General features: G+C 43.2%; 1 protein-coding gene across 2 annotated transcripts; it reads left to right on the top strand.

Annotated features, from left to right (window-relative positions):
* Nucleotides 1-969: 969 nt before the first annotated feature.
* On the top strand, nt 970-20,087 carry LYSMD2 (LysM domain containing 2). 2 transcript variants are annotated; one of them, XM_090271997.1, is made up of 3 exons: nt 970-1,601; nt 14,039-14,376; nt 19,530-20,087. In XM_090271997.1, the coding sequence occupies exons 1-3, from the start codon at nt 1,341-1,343 to the stop codon at nt 19,570-19,572; spliced, it is 642 nt and encodes a 213-aa protein (XP_090128123.1). In that variant the 5' UTR covers nt 970-1,340; the 3' UTR covers nt 19,573-20,087. The 2 variants fall into 2 exon arrangements, with proteins under 2 accessions (XP_090128123.1, XP_090128124.1); XM_090271998.1 differs by lacking the exon at nt 970-1,601 and adding an exon at nt 6,842-6,981 and having other exon boundaries at nt 19,530-20,086.
* The last annotated feature ends 304 nt before the right edge of the window (nt 20,088-20,391 follow it).

The following is a 20,391-nucleotide window of genomic DNA, read 5'->3' as shown; positions in this document are numbered from 1 at the left end:
GATGGATGCAGATAGTAAATTCTAAGCAGTGAACTAGGAGACTAGACCATCGTCGTCGGCAGCCGTCCGTCTCGAGAGACGATGGTGTAGCTTCTTAAGTGTCTATCTGCACCGCCGAGAATGGCTGTGCAGTCCAACTCGGGAGTGACACGGTATCTGTCTCCTCCCGTGTTGAATCGACATCTTGTGATGACGCTGGAGTGTCCTCTCCAGTGAAGCTGAAGCTACAGAGCCTGGGCAGGGTGATATGGAGGGTCTGCTGTTGCCCATGCAGCAGACCCCCCCTCTCTTCGCAGCTGAAGGGTCCAAGGGAAAGACGGAGTCAATACAGCTTGGCTTCAGGTGCGCCGCAGGAGTTGCCGGTGTTGACTACAACGTCAAACCGCCTTAGGGACTCCGGCTCCGGATTTTCTGTCGGGGTTTACTCCCTTAGCCTTTCCCCTGAAGAGGTATGCCGCAAGGCAGCGGAGGTTTTTTGGAGTCAGAGTTTTCCTTCTCTGATGTGCCCTGACTGGAAGATCGAACCAGCGACACTTAGCTCGCAGGCCGACGCTCAATCCACTGAGCCAAACCAGCCAGGGCTTAGACTAGACCATAGCTAGTCAGAATTTCAAGGCAGCACAGGACTGAAACTGGTACTGGTGTGCAATGAAGGGTGAAACCCACAACTGGAACTTAGTCTGAGGTCGGCCACCGGGACTTAGAAGCACTACCCTCCTGGTATAGTGTTGAAAGGACTGGACCCTCCAGGCTGTTGAGATGGGCCTGGAAAGACTGTGTGTGTTTCGTAGAGTTAATGTTTTCTGCGACGTAGACTTAAGAGGCACCCAGGTAATCAAGTGGGGAGGGCGAAGTATCCTTAGCATGGAGGGAGCTTTGAGGTCTGAGAAGGCTGGTGCCCACTGGGGAATCAAAAACGGGGCCAGAGCAAAGCTTTGGAGTTTTGCTGTGGTCAGGGCAGGGCTCCACATAGGCTGTGTCGGCCTGGCGCAGCGTTCTACCGGGGACCGAGGACACCTAAGGATGGGCAGCTCTTAGCTCCGTTTCTTTGCAGAGCAGGACCTCCCGGTCCGGGTGGGCAGGGTGCAGTGCAGCAGTCGGCTGGGCGCTGCGGAAGCTGGTTTCGCCCTTCCCCTTGCAGGTGTGCCCGGGGAAGGCGGGACGCAGGAAAGGGGGGTACCCGCCATGCCAGGCCTGCAGCTTCCCGCCGCCGCCTCCAGCCCGCCGCCCCCGCGGCAGAGCCATCCGCAGCCTCAGTGAGGAGGAAGCAGGGGCGGCGGCAGAGGCGGAGGCACCGCCCTCTTGGCCCGCTTTCCGACCTGGCGGCCTCCGCAGGACCCATGGCGGAATCCTCGCCGGCGCTGAGCCTGCGGGAAGGCGGCCTCCGCGCGTCCCGGCCCTCAGCCCCCTCGCCGCCGCCACGCTCGCGCTCGAGCTCCGAGCCGGAGGAGGCCGAGCTGTCGCTGAGCCTGGCCCGCACCAAGACCCGCTCGTACGGCAGCACCGCCAGTGTGAACGCCGGCGTCTTTGAGCGACATGTGGAGCACCGGGTCCGCGCGAGCGACACGCTGCAGGGCATCGCGCTCAAGTACGGGGTCACGGTGAGCAGGGCTGGCCGCTGCGGCCCGTACTGGCTGCAGTGGTGGTGGTGGGTTGGGGAGGGGGGGTCGGAGGGAGGAGGGGCAAGAACTTCTCGGGGCGGGGCACGCAAGGAGTGGGGGTCGAGGAGGCAGCCATCTGTTTCGGGGTGGCTGGGCCCTAAGCGCTGGCTCCGTGCGCGGTGCCAGCGACAGCTATGGTCGCCAAAGCTGGTCCTATAGCCAGAGGGGCGGGCCGCCAAGGCTCCCTCCCCAGGTAGGTGCATCGAGTTCCAGGTGCTCTGCCCAGACTCCGACCGATCTGTCGCGTGAGGAAAGCCAAAGAGGACCAGGGCTTTGGCATCATCGGCAGCCGAGCTCACCCGATTTTCAGACCCGTTCATACACGTATATATTTACTCAAAGCCGAACTAACGTGTGCACTTGAGCAGAGAGTTTTGTTTTCTGTGTAAACAAGCACAGTGACGAGTCAGGAATGGTAGTTGTTCCCGCAGGATGCTCTGGTTCTATCGATTATGCTTCTTTATTTAGAAGTGAAATTACACCCCTCGGCTCACTGGCAACTGCGAATGTGACACCTGTCGCCAAGCAGCGGCCAAGAACTGTGGTCTGGGTGAGCTGGAGAGCTGTGTTTATTATAAATTTATAAGTGTGTCTGTCTTGGGCATATTGCATTACCCCTCTGGGAAGAACATGGAAACCTGAGGGAACATATTGTTTCGTTAAAATTACTTGTAATTAACTCTGAGCTATGTGATGGCCTTTTTGCATTTGAGTTATGTATCAGTTTTCAATGTTCTTTCCTGATGCACCGTAGATAATGATGGGAAGAAAGGTGATCTTTTCTATATCTCTTAAAGTGAGACTCTCTCTGGCCCTTGACCAAAGGACAGAGACTAGGAAGCTATTTTGCATATTCAAGCTGGTATATGTTTACCTAACAGATCCTTCTATCATTTAAACATTTTGAGAGCAAGGATCTTGCTGTGAAGGCATGTGCTAACATTATCGTACCATGGATCATCCCATTCTGCCTTCCTGGGAGTTTCTCAGTGTGAGCTTAGAACTACAGTTCTTATGTGCATTAATAGGGCCTGGTTTGGGTCAAAGCCAGAGGAAAGAAGAGTTGGCAAATAGCAGTAGCTATCTTCTGCTGAATGCCTGCTATGTGCCAGGCATTACATTTGTCCTGTTCCATCTTGTTCTAATTCAATTTGATTTTCCTCATAAGCTTTGAGATAGGTGTAATTAATCTTTTTACAGATGAGAAGGTAGATGAGAAGTAAAGATATTTTCAAGTATACTTATTCACTGAGACCAGCTTGAATCCACACAGTGATTAAACATTTGCTTCTCTCTAGATATTACTTCTGATTTCCACCCATATTTTTATCCTAGTGTTATTAAGAGCTCTCTTAACATCTTGGTTACTGAAGAAAGTCTTTTCTGTCTGGTCTATATGGGTCTTACCTACTAGGCCAGCATGACTGCACCTGGGAGTTCATGATATTCAGAGAAGTGGTAGTTCCCTGGTCACTACTCATATCAGTCTCTCTGCAACCCACTGCCCTCTGTGGTTTCACCTGATTTGCTTAGAGCTTCTAAACATCTGCTCACTGCAGGTCTCCTTAGATCTAACTATTGTTTTTCACTAATACAGATCCTATTACTCATAACCTTATGACCCCTTTCTGTTAAAGTGTAAACCACATTCTTCATTAGTTTTTATAAAGACTTGATTTTAAGATGTTAAGCTCAAATATAACGAACTAGAATTTATAGTCACAAATAGTCTGTTACAGGGTTTCTCAACTGCAGCACTATTAATGTTAGGGACTGGATGATCCTTTGTTGTCCTGTGCATTGTAGGACAGGACATCTGACATCTCCATATAGATGCCAATAGTACCCCCACCCAAGTCAGACATTGCCAGTTGTTCCCTGGAAAGAAACTCACTCTTGGTTGAGAACTGTTGGTTTATTACATATATATCATTTACTTTGGGCCCTGAACTATAAAATTGATGAAATTTTTAGAGACTTTTCCACTGATTTTGCAGAACTAATGGAAGTTATAATACTGTAACAGTGATGTTCTTGCTTTAATTAATATCTGCAGATTTACTCATTGTAAATTGAAAGTTTAGGTAGAAGCTAAAAAGGCAGAGAGGTTTTCCTCTTTCCCTGACTGAGCAGAAGGAATCTGAATAAGTTTCTAATATTAATTGCCAAGATCATCAATATATTTAAACTGTTGTTTAAAGGAGTAGGTGACGAGATGTTGGAGATTTAGAGACCTTAGGTAGTGCACCGGGAAATTAAGAGTGAATCCAGGCAAACATTGAACTCGAGTACACCATGTCTGGCAAGAGCAGAGTTCATCTGTACAATCTCACTAGGCAGAGCAGGAACTCTCAGGGAAGCCTGTCTGTGGATGACAGCTCCCCAGCCACTGAGCTGGGAGTCCAAATAGGACCTCAGTCTCAGTGGGGGACACTGATGAGAGCCAGTAGTATTTTAGGTATAAAGAGGTTCCCAGAACAAAGACTCTGACAAGAAGGAAAGATGGAGACCTGGTTGCTAGGGGAACAACGTGGAAACTGCTTATCTGAAGTGGAACTCAATGGCTAGCAGCAATGTGCATCCCAAGATGTGGAAATAAACGTGTTCCTCAAACTTCCCTGGATCAGAGAATGCCCTGGGACAGACTAAAAAGAAAGGATTCTAGCTGACCTTGAACCTACTGGATCAGAATATTCAGAAAAGGGACTCAGGAATCTTCATGTTTTTATGCAGTCTCTTCGCTTATTCCCAAAGCACTGTCCCTTCTCGGGCAGCTTTGCACTTGCTCTTCCATCTGTCTGGGACACACTTTTCCTGAGAGCTGCATGCAAGGCCACGTTCATGGGTGTGTGATCTGTGCAGTTGCACAGCGCCCTGTTTACAAGAGCCCTGCACTTGGTTTAATGCTCTGCTGTTGCCACCTGGAAAATTTTAGTAGTTTGTGAACAAGGACCCCACATTTTCTCTTTTCACTGGACCCTACAAATCATGTAGCTGATCTTGGCTGTGCAGCTGGCTTCCTCACTGCCTTTGGGTCTTTGCTCAAATGTCTCCGCCATGAGACCTTCCTGACTTCTCTGTATCAAATTGCAACCCTCCTCCCCTTCCCTGCCTTGTTTCCCCAACAGTATTTATCATTCATCTAAATTTTCTTTTCTGTTTTTCCAGCTTCTATCTTTCTGTTGATACATTAGTAAATAAATAAAAATCCATGCCCTCATGGAGCTTATATTTTAGTCAGTGGAGACAGTAAGTAAACAATATAATGTTATATGATAAACAAAATGAAAAAATTAAGAAGGAAAAGGAGACAGGGAGGGCTGGTGGAGGTGGCTGCAATTTAAAATAGTGTGGCCATGGAAGACCTCACTGAGAAGGAGTTGAAGGAAGGAGCCATGCAGATATCTGTAAAGAATATTCACGCCGAAGGAACAGCAAGAGGTGCAAAGGCCCTGGGGTGGGAACATGATTGACAAGTTCCAGTTATAGTATGGCTGCTGCTTAGAATGCAGCAGTGTGTATTTGGACCAGATAGCTTAGAGCCTTAAAGGTCATTGTAAGAACTTTGGCTTTTTCTCTGAATGAGTTGGGAAGCATTGGAGGAGTTTGAGCAGAAGAGTGATGTAATCTAAGTTACACATTAAAAGGAGCACTCTGGCCCTGGCCAGGTAGCTCAGTTGGTTAGAGCATTGTCCCAATACACTAAGGATGCGGGTTTGATCCTCAAACAAGAATCATCCAGTGAATGCATAAATAAGTGGAACTACAAATCAGTGTTTCTCTAAACTCAATTAAAAAAATGAAAGCATCACTCTGGCTGCTGCTTTGAGAATAGGCTGGTGTGGTGTGGGGGGTGGGGTGAGAGTAGTGGAGGTGGGGATGGGTGCCAAGGCAGATGGGATGGAGGCTTTGCAGTAATGTGGGTGAGAGGATAGTAGGTTGAACCAAAGCAGTAGAGAAGGAAGTGGTGAAAAGGGTTGGATGGGTCATTTGTTGCTATGCTATACATTTTCTGCTTATTTGCTTACTGTTTGGTGTGAGTATCTCTGCCCTAGAGATGGGCCAAGGGATCCAGGAAACTTCTCCATCGGAAAGAAATTGTGGACCTGGCCAGGTCTGACAGCTGAGGGACCCCAGTTCTTCTGCCAGTGACTTAGAAAATATCTTAATGACTCTTTCCACCATCCCTTCTAAAGTCATTTATAGTTATTAATAACTGATACCCGTTATTTTTTAACTTACTTTTGTTGAGACTGGTTTGTGTGAGGCCCTGTGCTAGATGCTGGGGCTACAAGATAATACATGCTGTCCTCCTTTTATTTATAGTGAGTTTATCAGCTACTGCTTTATACCAGCCTATAGCTGCTTGAGAAGCCAGGTTGCTTGTGTGATTTATCTCTGTATATTCTGTGTCTAGCGTGAGTCTGGCATATGGTGGGCCTTCCACATGTGTGTGGATTTAATTCACAGGCAAGCCTGATTGGTATGAAGTCACTAGGCCCTGGAGTTGAGCAGGCCCTTAAAGGTGGGGCCCAGGGCACAGGCTGAATGGGGGCAGGGTGCATTCTGCTTGACTTGAATTGCAAAGTTTGCTTTGAGGCTAGCTCTCTAATCTGCAGGACAAAGACTAGTGCTGCAGCTGGTACTTGGTGCATCTTTCCTCCCCTGCCCCCAGCATTGGGTCTTTATATTGAATTAAATATAGATTTAGATTTGAACAGCTTTACCAGAGGGAGAGGCATTTGCGAAAATGTGTCTGGGAAACGGAAACTCTTTGGGCTGAGTTGAGAAACTGCTAAGTAAAGTTCAAATCTCAGACATGAACTTGCTTGCGCTGGAATTTCCCTGGCTGCGCTTATCTCCACGGAGACATTAAGGCTCCTTGCCTAACCTAGTACACTAGATTTAGCTATGGCTTTTGCAGTGATCCTGCTCTTCTTCGTTGGATAGAAGCCTCTGGAGGGAAGTAACCAGCTTCAGGCAGCCACTGTGAACTCTTTGTTTGGAAACCCTGGAAAAATGTTTAGAGAAGAGTATAGAAACTGAAAGTGGGTAGGAGGCAGGGAAGGGACCTATTATTTGCATAATTCTTTTTTTTCATCTGGCAACTTGCCTGTCCTCTCCCCTCCCTGGAGGCCACATTTCCTCCGGTGCCCATAGTCACTTCCTGTTTCGTTTTATTACCAGGGTCTTCTCTTTCTCTTCCAATGAGTTGCTAAGCCCAGGCATTTCTTAACACTTCCCCTAACATTAGTCCCTTTGCTGAGAAAAGGTGAAATGATGGTCACTTTATGGGAATCAAGTGCTGGGAGTTAGAAATGTAAGTGTATGTAAATCTTTCATGTTTATAACTTGAGCTCCTGGGGCTGTCGGAAATTGTTGGCCCTTGCTGATCAAAGGGACGAGAACCATAAATAAATAGTGCCACTTGTAGTGAGAGGTAGGGTAAAATCGCCTTCAGTACTTTGGCATTTTATTAGATTCTCATGTATTCTTTTAAAAATATAGCTTTATTGAGGACTAATTTACATAGCACAGAATTCACCTATCTTAAGTGTACAATTCAAGGACTTTTAGTAAATTTACAGCGTTGTGCAACCATCACCAGGATCCGATTTTAGAACAGTTTCATCACTCAGAAAAGATCCCGGTGCCCATTGCTCTTACTCCCTGTTCCCTTCGTGGCTAGGCAGCCACGAATCTACTTTCCAACCTATAGATTTGCCTTTTCTGAACATTTCATATATATGGAATGTCATATATTCTTCTGAGATAGCTTGGAGAAGAAATAAATTCCTTTTCCCCTTAGCACATGGCTATGGAGGAGTCTGGTTGCCACCAAAATCTAGAACTTAACAGGACACAGTGGGGTGGTGAATTCAGCACTTACCAGAGAATTCTATAATATTTAAGTCTGTTTTCTTTTCTGTAAAATGATAATCAAATGAGAGTTGTGTATAGGAGAAACTTTTCCACAAGCCACACGGTGCTATGTAAATGTTATTATTTGTCCTGAAATGTCTTTGGAAGGGTGTGTCTTTTTTGAGTGAAGAGTGTTAACCTAAAACTAAAAGCCTTTCAAGAGAGACAACCTACATTTATTGAGATCAATAAGAATAACTATTTGGGAAACAAATAATTCAAAAAGAAGCCCAAATAATGTTCTGATTAGGAGACAAAGGCAATGGTATTTATGAGAAAAGGAAGGGGAACAATTACATCAGTAGGAGGAAGCAAGCATTTCTATTGGTGCAGATACTATAGCATAGTGATGTTAGTTCTGAACATTGTTTTAAATTTTTAGTCCAGCAGTCATACACCCAGTAGTCATAACTACTTCTTGTTATCTTTGCAAACAGTGTTTTGGGAAACAATATTGCTTTAGGCTTAGTCCAAGGGTTACTCTGCCCTGTTTTGAACATTACAAGGTTTGAGTCATAAGACATGCAAGGCAATTCTTCTGGTATGGCAGCCGCAGCTACATTTTAAAGTGGCTCCATTTATGTTATTGTTTACAAGAGTAAGAAGAGAAAATTTTGAATGTCTCATTAACCGTTAGGCAGGTGGCCTGATGATGCCGATCAAAGTTGTCTTCGGGGAAAGTTCTTGGCCATGCTCAGCAGCTGCTGTCGAGCTACCTTTTGTGGGTGGAGTTTTGCGATTTCCTCCATAGTAAATTCACCTTTAAAGAAGCATTTACAAGGCAGTCATTTTATTTTTTTATCCTCACCTGAGGATGTACTTATTGATTTTAGAGAGAGAGGAAGGCAGGGAGAGAGAGAGGGAGAAAAACATTGATGCGAGACAGAAACAATCAATTGGTTGCCTCTCCCATGCACCCTGACCAGGGACCGAACCCACAACCCAAGCATGTGCCCTGACCAGGAATTGAACCTGCAACCCTTCAGTTTGTGGATGGTGCTGCAACTGAGCCAAGGCTCCAGGGAAGTCATTTTAAATAAATTATTTTAAAGTTGTTGATAGAACTTGTTCTACCTAATTTCATCATGGCCATCCTGTTAGCTCTTAATTGTTCTGTAATCTATTGCTTAGTGAGCAGACAGTAAACTTAAGTTTTATTTTATTTTTAAAATTAAATTTACTAGGGTGATATTGGTTAATAAAAATATACAGATTTCAAGTGTACAACTTAATAAAGCATCATCTGCATCCTGCATCGTGCGCTCACCACTCTTTCTGTCCCCATTTAACAGTAAACTGTTGAGTCACGCTATTCAATCTTGGTTAGAAAAGTTTTGAAATGAAGGCATTTGATTGCTGTGCCTCTCCCCTACTCATCTGTCCCCAAGAAACAGAAGGTAGTTCTGCGTCACCTTGAAAAGGTCACACTTTCTATTCTCAGCATCAATTGGGTATTAGAAAATGTTGAACAGAGGGCAAGTGAGGCAGCTGTAGAGTTTTTCAGGCCTTCCATAGATTGGGCCATGACTTTTCTTTGTTTTATGTGAGGTGAAACTCCCAGAACATTAAGCCTGTCTAAGCTCAGATAGAAGTATAAAACATTCCTAAAACATCAGTTCACTGTTTGGAATTATAGCCTCTTGTGTGTGCTACTTCGGATTCCTCCATAACTGGGCTTTTTTGTTTCCACTGATGCTAATCCATTTTCCATCAAGCTGCTGAAGTGATCTTTAACTCTAATCAGATCATGTCACCCCCATCCATCACTGTCTGATGACTTCCTATCACTTAAAATAAATAAAATCCAAATTCCTTACCTTGGCATCCAAGGTCGCACATGGACTGGAGCGTGCTCTTTCCCCCTTGTGCTCCAGCCACATCGTTTTTTCCTGCTCTGGGGCGTTTGCAGCTCCCCTTTCTGGCTGGAATGCTTTTTTTTCCCTGGCATTTTTGCACGGCTGGTTTCATTCCTTAACTGTACTTTAGGTAACAGAGTTTGGAGCCAATGCAGTTGGTTCAAGCCATTGTTTGTAAAGGAGAACAAGTTAAGATGATATTAATTGCCTTTGAAAACAAACAAAGTACACACCTCAGGGAAGTGACAACATGCAGTGTTGCTCATCTGGGCTTGTTTACCTGAAAATTTTTAAAAAAATTTTCTTATTTCATGGGAGAAATATCTTTTATTGGGAGATGTTCTTATTACCTTCTTCCTTCTCATTTGCTGAACATATGTTAGGATCTGCTTCTACCTGTTTTTCTCACTTTTAACCACATTTAAAGATAATAGTGCCTAAGAGTTTCGAGTGCTTCCTGTGCGCTATGCATGCATTGTTCTGAGTGCTATTCATGAATCAAATTATTTAATCCTCATAATGATCATATTGTGTGTAAGGTACTATTACTATCCCTACTTTACAGAAAGAAAAATGGCCATAGAGACTGGTTAGAAAGGGGCAAAGCCAGAATTTAAACCCAGATAATGTGGCCCCGAAGCCACATTCCTATTACTACCTTTTATTAGATTCATTTACCACTTTCACCTTTCTCCTCGAATCTGCCCATCCTTAGATTGGTTTCCACCTTGATGCTAACTATGTCTGGATATCTCTGATGTCCTTGATGTTGGCTCCCATGTGTCACCTTAGAGTCTAGTTAAAAAGGTCAACATGCACCTTAAGTGCTTGCTGACAATACTGAGATGGCGCTAGTTCCAACCCCAATGTAAGGAAGCTCATGGGCTAAAGAGGTAATTCCATTGGTGACTCAACTGTACAACAGCATGACAAGAGCCAGGGAACCCTGCCCTGCAGTCCCTGTGGACTCCCTGACTACACCCAGCCTTTGACTGCATCACCTCTCATGCTCCCTGTCATTGGCCCCTGCCTGGCTGTGAATGACAGATGTATCGGTCAGGATCCTGGTAAGATACAGATAGGGGGCTCAGAAGGTGTGGCCAAAGAGAGTTTAATAAAAGGACATTCACAGAAGAATGAGCAGAATTAAGGGATCAGACAAGGGAAGGTGAAGCACCCGAGAGTGACAACAGCGAGGTGATATTACCCCTAGGCCTTAAGGCCCGGAGAGGGAGCAGTACAGCAGATAAGGGCTGCCTGGCAGGAGCCCTGTCACAGAGGGATGCAGCCGCCAGAGTCAGCGTGTGGTTGTTCTCCTGGTGCCTCCCTTTGGCACACCAGCTGGAATTCCAAGGACAAGAGGGCTTGGGTAGTGCAGTTAAGACGTGAGCCTCCTGGGGTTTGGAACAGGCTCAAGAAGAGTGGGAGATGGATTGGGAGGTCAGGGTGGGTTTAGAGAATAACCAACACAATAGATAACTTACTCCCCATTTCTGGTTACTTCTCTGGGTTTGTCTTCTATGTCCGTCCCTCTGACCTGTGTCCATCCATCCATCTACCCACCCATTCAATCATCCGAAGCACTTATTGTGAATAAGATCTTTGTGAGATTGTGGGCTATCCAAGTAAGAGTTCTTGCCCTGAAAGAATTCAGTTTACAGATCCCCAGCCTTGCCTCAGCAGTCAGATCTTGGTGTTTCTGGCAGTTTCTGTCCTCCATTATTATTCCCAGAAAATAATGACGATTGCCCATTGTAGGTCCCTACCAATACGCATTTCAGAGGGCACTGTATCAATGAGGGATCTTCCATTCACCAGTGGCAGAAAACCTAATTCAAATTGGCCTAAGCAAAAAACAAACAAAATGGGAATTATTGGCTAATGGAAATGAAGGGTCCCAGGGTATCCTAGCTTCAGGCTTTGATGCAGGTCTGATTGCTCTGCTCCAAGATGGCCTCCTTGTCAGGCTCCAGGAGATGGGAAGGATGGTTGCTAGCAGCTCCAGGCCCATTTCCTTCCAGCAGAAAAAAAAAAGGAGCTTTACACTCCCAGACCCAGCATCTCTGAATTGTTCTGAGATGGCACTGTGCCTATCATGAAAGCCAGAGCACTTTGACACACCAAAGGGCAGGAATGAGTCACAGGCTCACCCTGGAGCCAGGGGAGAGCTCAGTGTCATTGGAAGCCTATGTGCTGAGAGAGATGGAGAGGTAGATGCTAAGTAGTAAATACAAAGGATACTAAAGGCAAATTAGACTACACCTGAACCTGCTATGGATAATGCATTCAAGTTGCTCAACTCTTTCAACTGTAAGCCTAAACTAGACCAGAGATACTTAGGATATTTAGATTTTAATTTTATCTCTAAAATTCACCGGCCTATTCACTTTCTCTCTTTCTCATCTTTGCCTTCTCTCCTTTAACTAAGAACTAGAACACAAGAGACCACCCACCCTATAAGAAATATACTTTAATGTAATGTCTTTAAAAGAAAAAAAAGGCTTTGAATGTACTATTTGTATGGATTCAGCTTATAATAAGAAAGTAGGAGGAACAGAATGCATTTATTTAACTAATGTTTTTTTCTGGCTCTTCGAAGTCAAAATCTAATTTTTTCACTCAATCAGTTTGGCATTCAAGTGTCTCTGTAATTTGTTCCCATTACTCATGAACTTTCATCCTGTGTTATATGGAGCTTAGAGTTAGATGGAAATTCTGGCTCATGCATTTAAAGAACCTTATGCACTTGGTTCATTCAGTCAGTCATCTCTTGTGTGCCTTTATGTCTTCATTGGAAATGGAGAGGAGTACTATCTACTGCCAGGCACTCTGATAAATAGCCTCTATCTCTCTTCTGTATCTTATCTATCTATCTATCATCTGTCTATCTACCTGCCTACCTACCTACCTACCATCTGACATCATCTGTCTATCTCCTCTCTGCAAGTATATATACAAACTCTCATTTAATCCTTCTGACAACCCTGTGAATAGTAGATACCTGTTTTACAGTTGAAGAAACAGGCTCAATCAGAAAACTAACAAGCTCATGCCCCCACAGCGCTGAGATTTGAAACCAAGTCTGTCAGATTCCCAAACTGTTTCAGTTACACACCTTATAAGAAAAAGTGGTGGTGAAAATTAGATGACACAATGAATGTAAAGAGCCTAGCACAGTGCAAGTCCCAGGCTAGCTGGGTGGAGAAGTCTGCAGATACCTTATCATACAGTGTGATGGACGTAAGACAGTCAGAGAAAGACAAATACCACATAATCTCTCATATATGGAATCTAATGAACAAAATAAACTGATGAACAAAATAGAAACAGCATGGACACAGGGAACAGACTGATAGCTGTCGGGGTGGGGGCAGGGTGGTGCTGGATGAAGGAAGACTAAGGGATGAACCAAAGAATAAGTATGCATGACCCATAGACACAGACAACAGGGTGGTGACAGCCAGAGGGAAGGGGGCAGGGCTGTGTGGAGGTGAGCAAAGTGAGGGGTGGTGGCGCAGAAATGGGGATATCTATAATACTGTCAACAATAAAAATAGTTAAAAAAAAACAAACAAAAAACAAGGGTAGGCGCTTCTCCGCATACTCAGTACCAGCATAGTCTGAGTCCCGTGTGTACTTACCAGCATTGTGGACTTAGGCATGCCACTTAACTCTCTTGACTCTCCCTTTCATTTGTGAAAAGAAGGTGCTAATATCTAGATTGCAGACCTGTTAGGAAGGCTAAATGAGGTTAAATAATGTATGTAAATTCCATTTCCTCTTTTATCCCCAACTCCCATCCCCATTTCTGTGTTTGGAGGAGTTGTCCAAAGGCCATGAAGGAGTCTGAGTTTATAGAAATGTGTATTATATTATGACTCCATGGGACATACTCTCTCTGAGTTTGGTTTCTTTTATTTGTAGTGGATCTTCAAATACCTACTGCATAAGGTAGAGAAAAATGAGATACTGTATGTAAAATGTTCCCACCTCCTTTCCTTAAAAGTCCCACTTCTACCCATTCTTCAAGGTTCGTTTAAAGTTAAAAGAATCAAAATCAGGACCCCACCTTCTCTGTGAGGCCTTTCTTAATGGCTGCAGCCCCAGCCTACACCATTCTTCCAAATTCTCGTCGTACTTCTCTCTGTACCACCTCCTGCATCCATTGAGGTTGCCAAATATTTGAGAAACACAGGAAACACTCCATAAGTAAAATAACAGCACTAGCAAATTTTAAAAAGTCAGATAGCAGAAATTTAAAAATAAGAATGGAATTTATTAAACAAATGCTAAAAATTCTATATTTTTTAACTTCAGAGATTTAAGGCTCTTTGGTAAAAGCTGTCTTGCAGGGCAATTATTATAGGGGAAATTAGTCTTCCCTTTTTTAAAATTGGGAGACAGAATTTTTTGAAATAACTGGGGGTATCTGTGGAGATAAAACCTGAATTAAGAATCTCAGACTCAGAGACCGCACAGCATACATTTTGCATATATTGCACACATTTATTGCACATATTTTTACTTCTGTGTTGTGTAATAAGCCCTACTTTAAGATTTATTTATTTGTAACTCTGTGTTGCCTTTTTAATATTTTAGATGGAGCAGATTAAAAGGGCAAATAAACTCTTTACCAATGACTGTATATTTCTGAAGAAAACTTTGAACATCCCAGTCATTTCAGAGAAGCCTTTGCTGTTTAATGGACTCAACTCAATTGATTCTCCTGAAAATGAAACTGTTGATGACCGATCTTCTCGGGAAGAAGGGCTGGCAGTGGCTGGGGCTGCGGAAGACGTGTCGCCCTCCAGTCCTCAAGCATCTGATGTTCAGCCTGTGCCTCCTGAGGAGGTGTCAGCCAGAGATTTCCTGCAGAGACTAGACTTGCAGATTAAGCTATCAACACAGGCAGCCAAGAAACTAAAAGAAGAAAGCAGGTAAAAATACTCTGGTAAAGTGTCAGAGGCTGGATACATTATTCTTAAGATGTTTTTCCTAGGTTAAATTTTCTTTTCTTTTTTTTTGCTTAAAAAACTATATTTTAATTCCAGAAAAGCATTTTTAATATATGAAATCTAAGCAAAATGACTGTATTCTGCAATAAGACTATCTGTTGCAATGCTTTGTCACTGTGATTTACTATAAAGTTTGCTTCTTTGCTTTAATGCATAACTTGTCCAGCTAGTAATTCTGGATAGCAGCCAAGCAGTCATTTAGTTGACATCTTCAAAGGAAGCAGTGCCCTAGAGAATACTTTGTAAAATACCAATCCTTACGAAATTCATCAAAGATATCGTGCACTGTTTGTTCCCAGATGTTGTTTACATCAGATCTCATGTGAGTTTTTTCCTTTGTTCTTTAATTTGGTACTAGGGCAAACCTTTCTATCTCCTATAATATTGGTTTCCTTCCTTTATGATTTCAAAAGTGGCTCAACCTGTTACAGAACCCCTGGGCTGCTCCAATTGAAACAGAACCCACAGGCTGTTTAGTTAGGGGCCTGATTGCCCGCCGCCAGAATTATAACTCTTAATACCAGAGTTTAGTGAAAAGAAAAAAAAATATTTAATAGTTATATAGATTTATATTTGCGGATTTCTGCTGTTAAGTCTTATGTTCCTTAAAGCACCCACAAACACATATCCTTGCCTCCCCCTACCAAACCAGGCTAGTTTTAGAACTAAGTTAGAGAAACCATTTCCCTACTTCCTAGACACAGTTCAGCTTTACTGGTAGCTGCCAATCATTCAATTCTGATTGGGAAGGCCTTTCTGCGTTGTGGTGCTCGCCAGCTTTTAATCCAGAACCACGAGAATTCCCAGCCTTTCCTTTCCAAAACCATAAAGGTATTCCCCCTTCTTCAAGCCGCAAGGTGTGTCTCAAAGCTGCATGGTGTTCCCCGTTTCTAATCCGCATGGAGAGCACCTTTGCCCTCCTTGCAAACTGCATGGAGAACCCTTCTTTTCAAAGCAGCATGGTCAGTCAGTTCTCAAAACCGCATGGTCAGCCTGGTTAAAATGTCTGCCGCTTATTTTTAAATCCCTGACTGCGTCCTGTGATGCAATCGGCATGGTCCCCAGTTCTGACCATTCACAGAACCTCACTCAGGCTCTGTGTGCTCTTTCAGTACCGTCCAGGGTCCAAGACCCCTCCCATCTCCTTGAGGCCTTGGAAGCATTCAATTCATTTGCATAACAAAGACACTAGCCACCAGCCCCAGGCAAGTGAAGGCATCCTGAAAGCTGCTTCCTTCTCCTCATCCCCTAGCCTGCAAGCTCTGGGGGTTTTTGGATACGCCCTTTCTATAACAAACCTACTGTGTTTCCTTTTTTGCCCTGACTACCAGAAAGATTGCAACTAAATTTGGTGCTCAGTTCAACCACTATAATATTTCTTAAGTTACTATATTTATATTCTTCTCTTTTGTCCTGACTTTTAATTTCTATTTTATTCATCTTATATGTATCCCGTTGGTTGTAGGCATCTCAAATCATTTTTTAAAAAAAGATTTATGTATTTATTTTTAGAGAGGGGAGAAAGAAAGGAGAAAGAGAGGGACAGGAACATCAATCGGTCTTTCTCGAAAGGATCTGAGCCCTGGCTGGTATGGCTCAGTGGATTGAGCTGGCCTGAGAACTGAACGGTTGTCAGTTTGATTCCCAATCAGGGCACATGCTTGGGTCGCGGGCCTGGTCCCTGGTTGAGAGTATGCGAAAGGAAACCGATTGATGTTCCTATCCCTCTCTTTCTCCTTCCCTTCCCTCCTCTCTAAAAATAAATAAGTAAAATATTTAAAATATATATATAAACAGATAGAAACAAGAATATAATTAATTTTTAATTTAAATTTCATTACTTAATTTAAGTGTAATATAAGTAAATATAAATATATAGCAAGTACCATTCTTTCTTACAATAACTGAGACACCAATAAAATGGAGTCAATAAGGTATACCTCAATGTGTATCAACATTTCATACAACTTTCAAGGCATGCATAGTAAGTTGATATACTCCTGCACTTCTTTGGCAAGTGGATATTAAGTTGTATGAAAAGCATATGTGTTAGTTTTATGAATACAGGTTTTTTAAAAATTATATTTTATTATGTTATTACAGTTGTCCTGCTTTTACCCCATTTGCCTCCCTCCACCAGACACCCCCCACTCCCTCAGGCAATCCCCCTACCATTGTTCATGTCCATGGGTCATGCATACAAGGTCTTTGGCTACTCCATTTCCTATACTGTATGTTACATCCCCATGGCTGTTCAGCAACTATTTGTATTTCTTAATCCTCTCACTTTTTTACCCATTCCCCCATACCTCCCTCCAATCTGGCAACTATCAAAACACTCTCTGTATCCGTGATTCTGTCTCTGTTCTTGTTTGATTAGTTTGTTTTTTAGATTCATTTGTTGATAGATTTAGGGATTTTTTGTGTGCATTTTGTTGTTTTTAGTTTTGATCTTTTTTTTCTTAAATAAGTTTATTAAACATTTCATATAATAATGGTTTGGTGATGATGAACTCCTTAAGATTTTTCTTGCCTGGGAAGCTCTTTATCTGCCCCTTGATTCTAAAAGATAGTCTGCTGATTAGAGCAATCTTGGCTGTAGGTCTCTGCTTTGCATGACTTTGAATATATTTTTTAAGATGTTATTTATTTATTTTTAGGGGAAGGTGTAGGGAGGGAAAAGGAGAGGAAGAGAAACATCAATGTGTGGTTGCCTCTGGCACTTCCCCAACTGGTGACCTGGCCCGCCAACCCAGGCATGTGCCCTAACTGGGAACTGAACCGGTGACGCTCTGATTTGCAGGCTGGCATTCAATCTATTGAGTCACACCAGCCAGGGTGACTTTGAATATTTCCTACCAATCCCTTCTAGCTTGCAGTTTCTTTTTAGAAATCAGCTGACAGTTTTATGGGGGCTCTCCTGTAGGTAACTACTTTTCTCTTGCTGCTTTTAAGATTCTCTCTTTATCTTTAATCTTTGGCACTTTAATTATAATGTGTTTTGGAGTGGGCGTCTTTACATCCATCTTGTTGGGGGCTCTATGAGCTTCCTGGGCTTGCATGTCTATTCCTTTCACCAAATTAGGGACGTTTTCTATCATTATCTTTTCAAATAGATTTCCAATTTTTTGCTCCTTTCCTATGATGCGACTACTTGAAGTTGTCCCAGAGGCTACTTATACTATCCTCATTTTTTTGGATTCTTTTTTTCTTCTAGTTGTTGTGATTGGTTGTTTTTTGCTTTCTTAAGTTCCAAATCATTGATTTCTTTTTTTAAAAAAAGATTTTATTTATTTTTAGAGAGGGGAAGGGAAGGAGAAAGAGAGGGAGAGAAACATCAATGTGTGGTTGCCTCTTGTGTGCCCCCAACTGGGCACCTGGCCTGCAACCCAGGCATGTGCTCTGACTGGAAATTGAACCTGTGACCCTGTGATTCTCAGGCTGGCACTCAACCTGCTGTTCCACACCAGCCAGAGCTGTTTCAGTCTTGATTTGATTCTTGACTTCATCCACTCTACTGTTGTTTCCCTGTAAATCGTTCTTTATTTCAATTAGTGTATCCTTCGTTTCTGACTGGATCTTTTTTATGCTCTTGAAGTTCTCACTAAGTTCCTTGAGCACCCGTATAACTGGTGTTTTTAACTGCACCTGACAGATTGCTTATCTCCATTTTGTTTAGGTCTTTTTCTGGAGTTTTGATCTGTTCTTTCATTGAGGCTATGTTTCTTTGCCACCTTATTTTAGCAGCCTCCCTGTGTTTATTTCTATGTATTAGGTAGAGCTGCTTTGACACCATGTCTTGGTAGTGTGGCTTAATGTAGTAGGTGTCCTGTAGGTTCCAGTGGCACAGTGTCCCCTATCACCCAAGCTGGGTACTCAAGGTGTGCCCTTTGTGTGGGCTGAGTACACTCTTTTCTTGTAGTTGAGCCTTGATTGCTGTTGGTAGGTTAATGGGAGGGATTTACCCAGGCCAGTCAGCTGCAAGGACTGGCTGTGACCTCTGACCACCAACCTCTTCCCTCTGTGGAGGATCAGCTGTGGAGGGGCAGGGTGGTGGTACTTTTACATGGTCTGTAACTGCCCACTGAGTACACAGTCTGGGATATCCTAGGTGGTGCAGGACAAGTTCAGCCCCTACCTGTGTTTTGCCTGGGGCCACCCTGCCTGAGCTATAAAGCAATCTGAGATGACTGCTCCTTGTCCTGGGCTTGGAGATTCCCAGGTGAGGCCAAGCTGTGAATCTAGGCTGGCTGCTGCTAGTGCTGGGCCTGAAGCTCACTGAGGCCAGCTGTTACTTGATTGAAAGGACTTAAGAAGTTGTGAAGCGTGAGCCAAGACCAGCCATTCATATGGAAAGGCAGCTTGGGTGAGCCTGAAATTTCGGTGGGGCGAGGTCTCTGGGGATCTTCAAGGTGGGTCAAACAGTGTTAGCCAGGTTGATGGAGTCTCCGATATGGCACCAGCTTGCTGGCTCTGTGGGAGAGTGTTTAAAAAAGGGACAATGGCCTCTGCTCACCTTGATGCCAGACACTACAGTTTCTCCCTGTATACCACTGGTGCCTTTCAAGCTGCTACCCTGGTGCTGGAGCTCAGAGGGAGTGAGTCTGAGTAGGTGAGTCCATGTGTGGGTTCTTTAAGAAGAACTGCTCGGGGCTTCAGCAGTTTCTTTCACCAACTCAATCCCCCTGGTTTTTGTAGCCAGAAGTTGTGGGGACTTATCTTCCTGGCAGTGGACCCCTGGGCTGGGGGCCTGGTGTGGGGCTGGGATTCCTCACTCCTGAGATATCCCTCCCGAATTTTTATCCACCACGCATGGGTATGGCACCAGCTCATCCCACATCTCTGCCCCTCCTACCAATCTGAATGGATGTAGTTTCTTTAATTCTGTATTTGCCAGACTTCCATTCAACTCAACTTCTGACAATTCTGAGCGTTGATTGTTCTATATTTTAGTTGTAATTTTGATTGGTTTTGCTAGGAGGCAAGCCATGTCTGCCTATGCCAGCATTTTGACTGGAATTTCTGAATACAGTTTTTAAACACCGGTTTATACCATATTCCTTTTTTGTTTCCAGAGATGAAGACAATCCCTATGCAACTTCACTCTATCAGAGTTAGATGACCAAGGGGCATAATCTTACCTGTAGTAAGGGATGGATGGATCATAAAGAAACCAACAACTGAAGATTCAAAAGCATTTCTTTTGGACTCTGAGTGTACATCTTTAAATCACATTTAAGTAGTTCCACTACTGCAGTTGCACTGAAGTGATTAGTTCTCTCTGGCTTTCCATAATTTTAAGTCTGCTATATGGCATGAAACAAAATTGTATCCTGAAGCTCATCACTCTTGTAGTGGTGGTAGTTTGTAGACTTGCTTTTGTAAATACTAGTTGACATAAAGCATCAAAGCATAAAGCATAGCTGACTGTTTACATAGTCAAGCTAAAAACTATGTTTATTTCTTGAGAATTCCTAATGACATGAAAAATATGGTTGCTGTTTAAGTGATGCTGATTTTGCTATGTGTTTATAATTAAGTGCTATATATTTCGATATGTATTACATATTCTGTATTAATATAAAGAACCAAATTTTGTCTGTTATTTTGTAAAAATAAACTACCAAAATCTGAAAAAATAAACTATGTTTTTATATTTGAGTCTCCAGTTTTTTTTAACGAGAAAAAATTGATTTTGTTATATTTTTGAAATAGTGACAGCTTTTCCTCTACTTTTCCTTTTTTTGTATTTTAATTGCAATTTTGAAAAAAGTTTCAATAATCTAAAAGCAAATCAATTACAGTTACTACTGACCTTTGCATTTTCATATTTGATTTGATGTGTTTCAGATATAGTGAAAACATGGAATATGATCAATTGAAGACAAAAGCAATACCATGACCTGACACATTGATGAACTCTAGTTTAGATTTCAC

Source organism: Furipterus horrens, unplaced genomic scaffold (assembly GCF_987537825.1).
Source record: "Furipterus horrens unplaced genomic scaffold, mFurHor1.1.pri manual_scaffold_3, whole genome shotgun sequence".
Classification (NCBI taxonomy): Eukaryota; Metazoa; Chordata; class Mammalia; order Chiroptera; family Furipteridae; genus Furipterus; species Furipterus horrens.
This window is presented reverse-complemented; position numbering and strand designations above follow the sequence as displayed.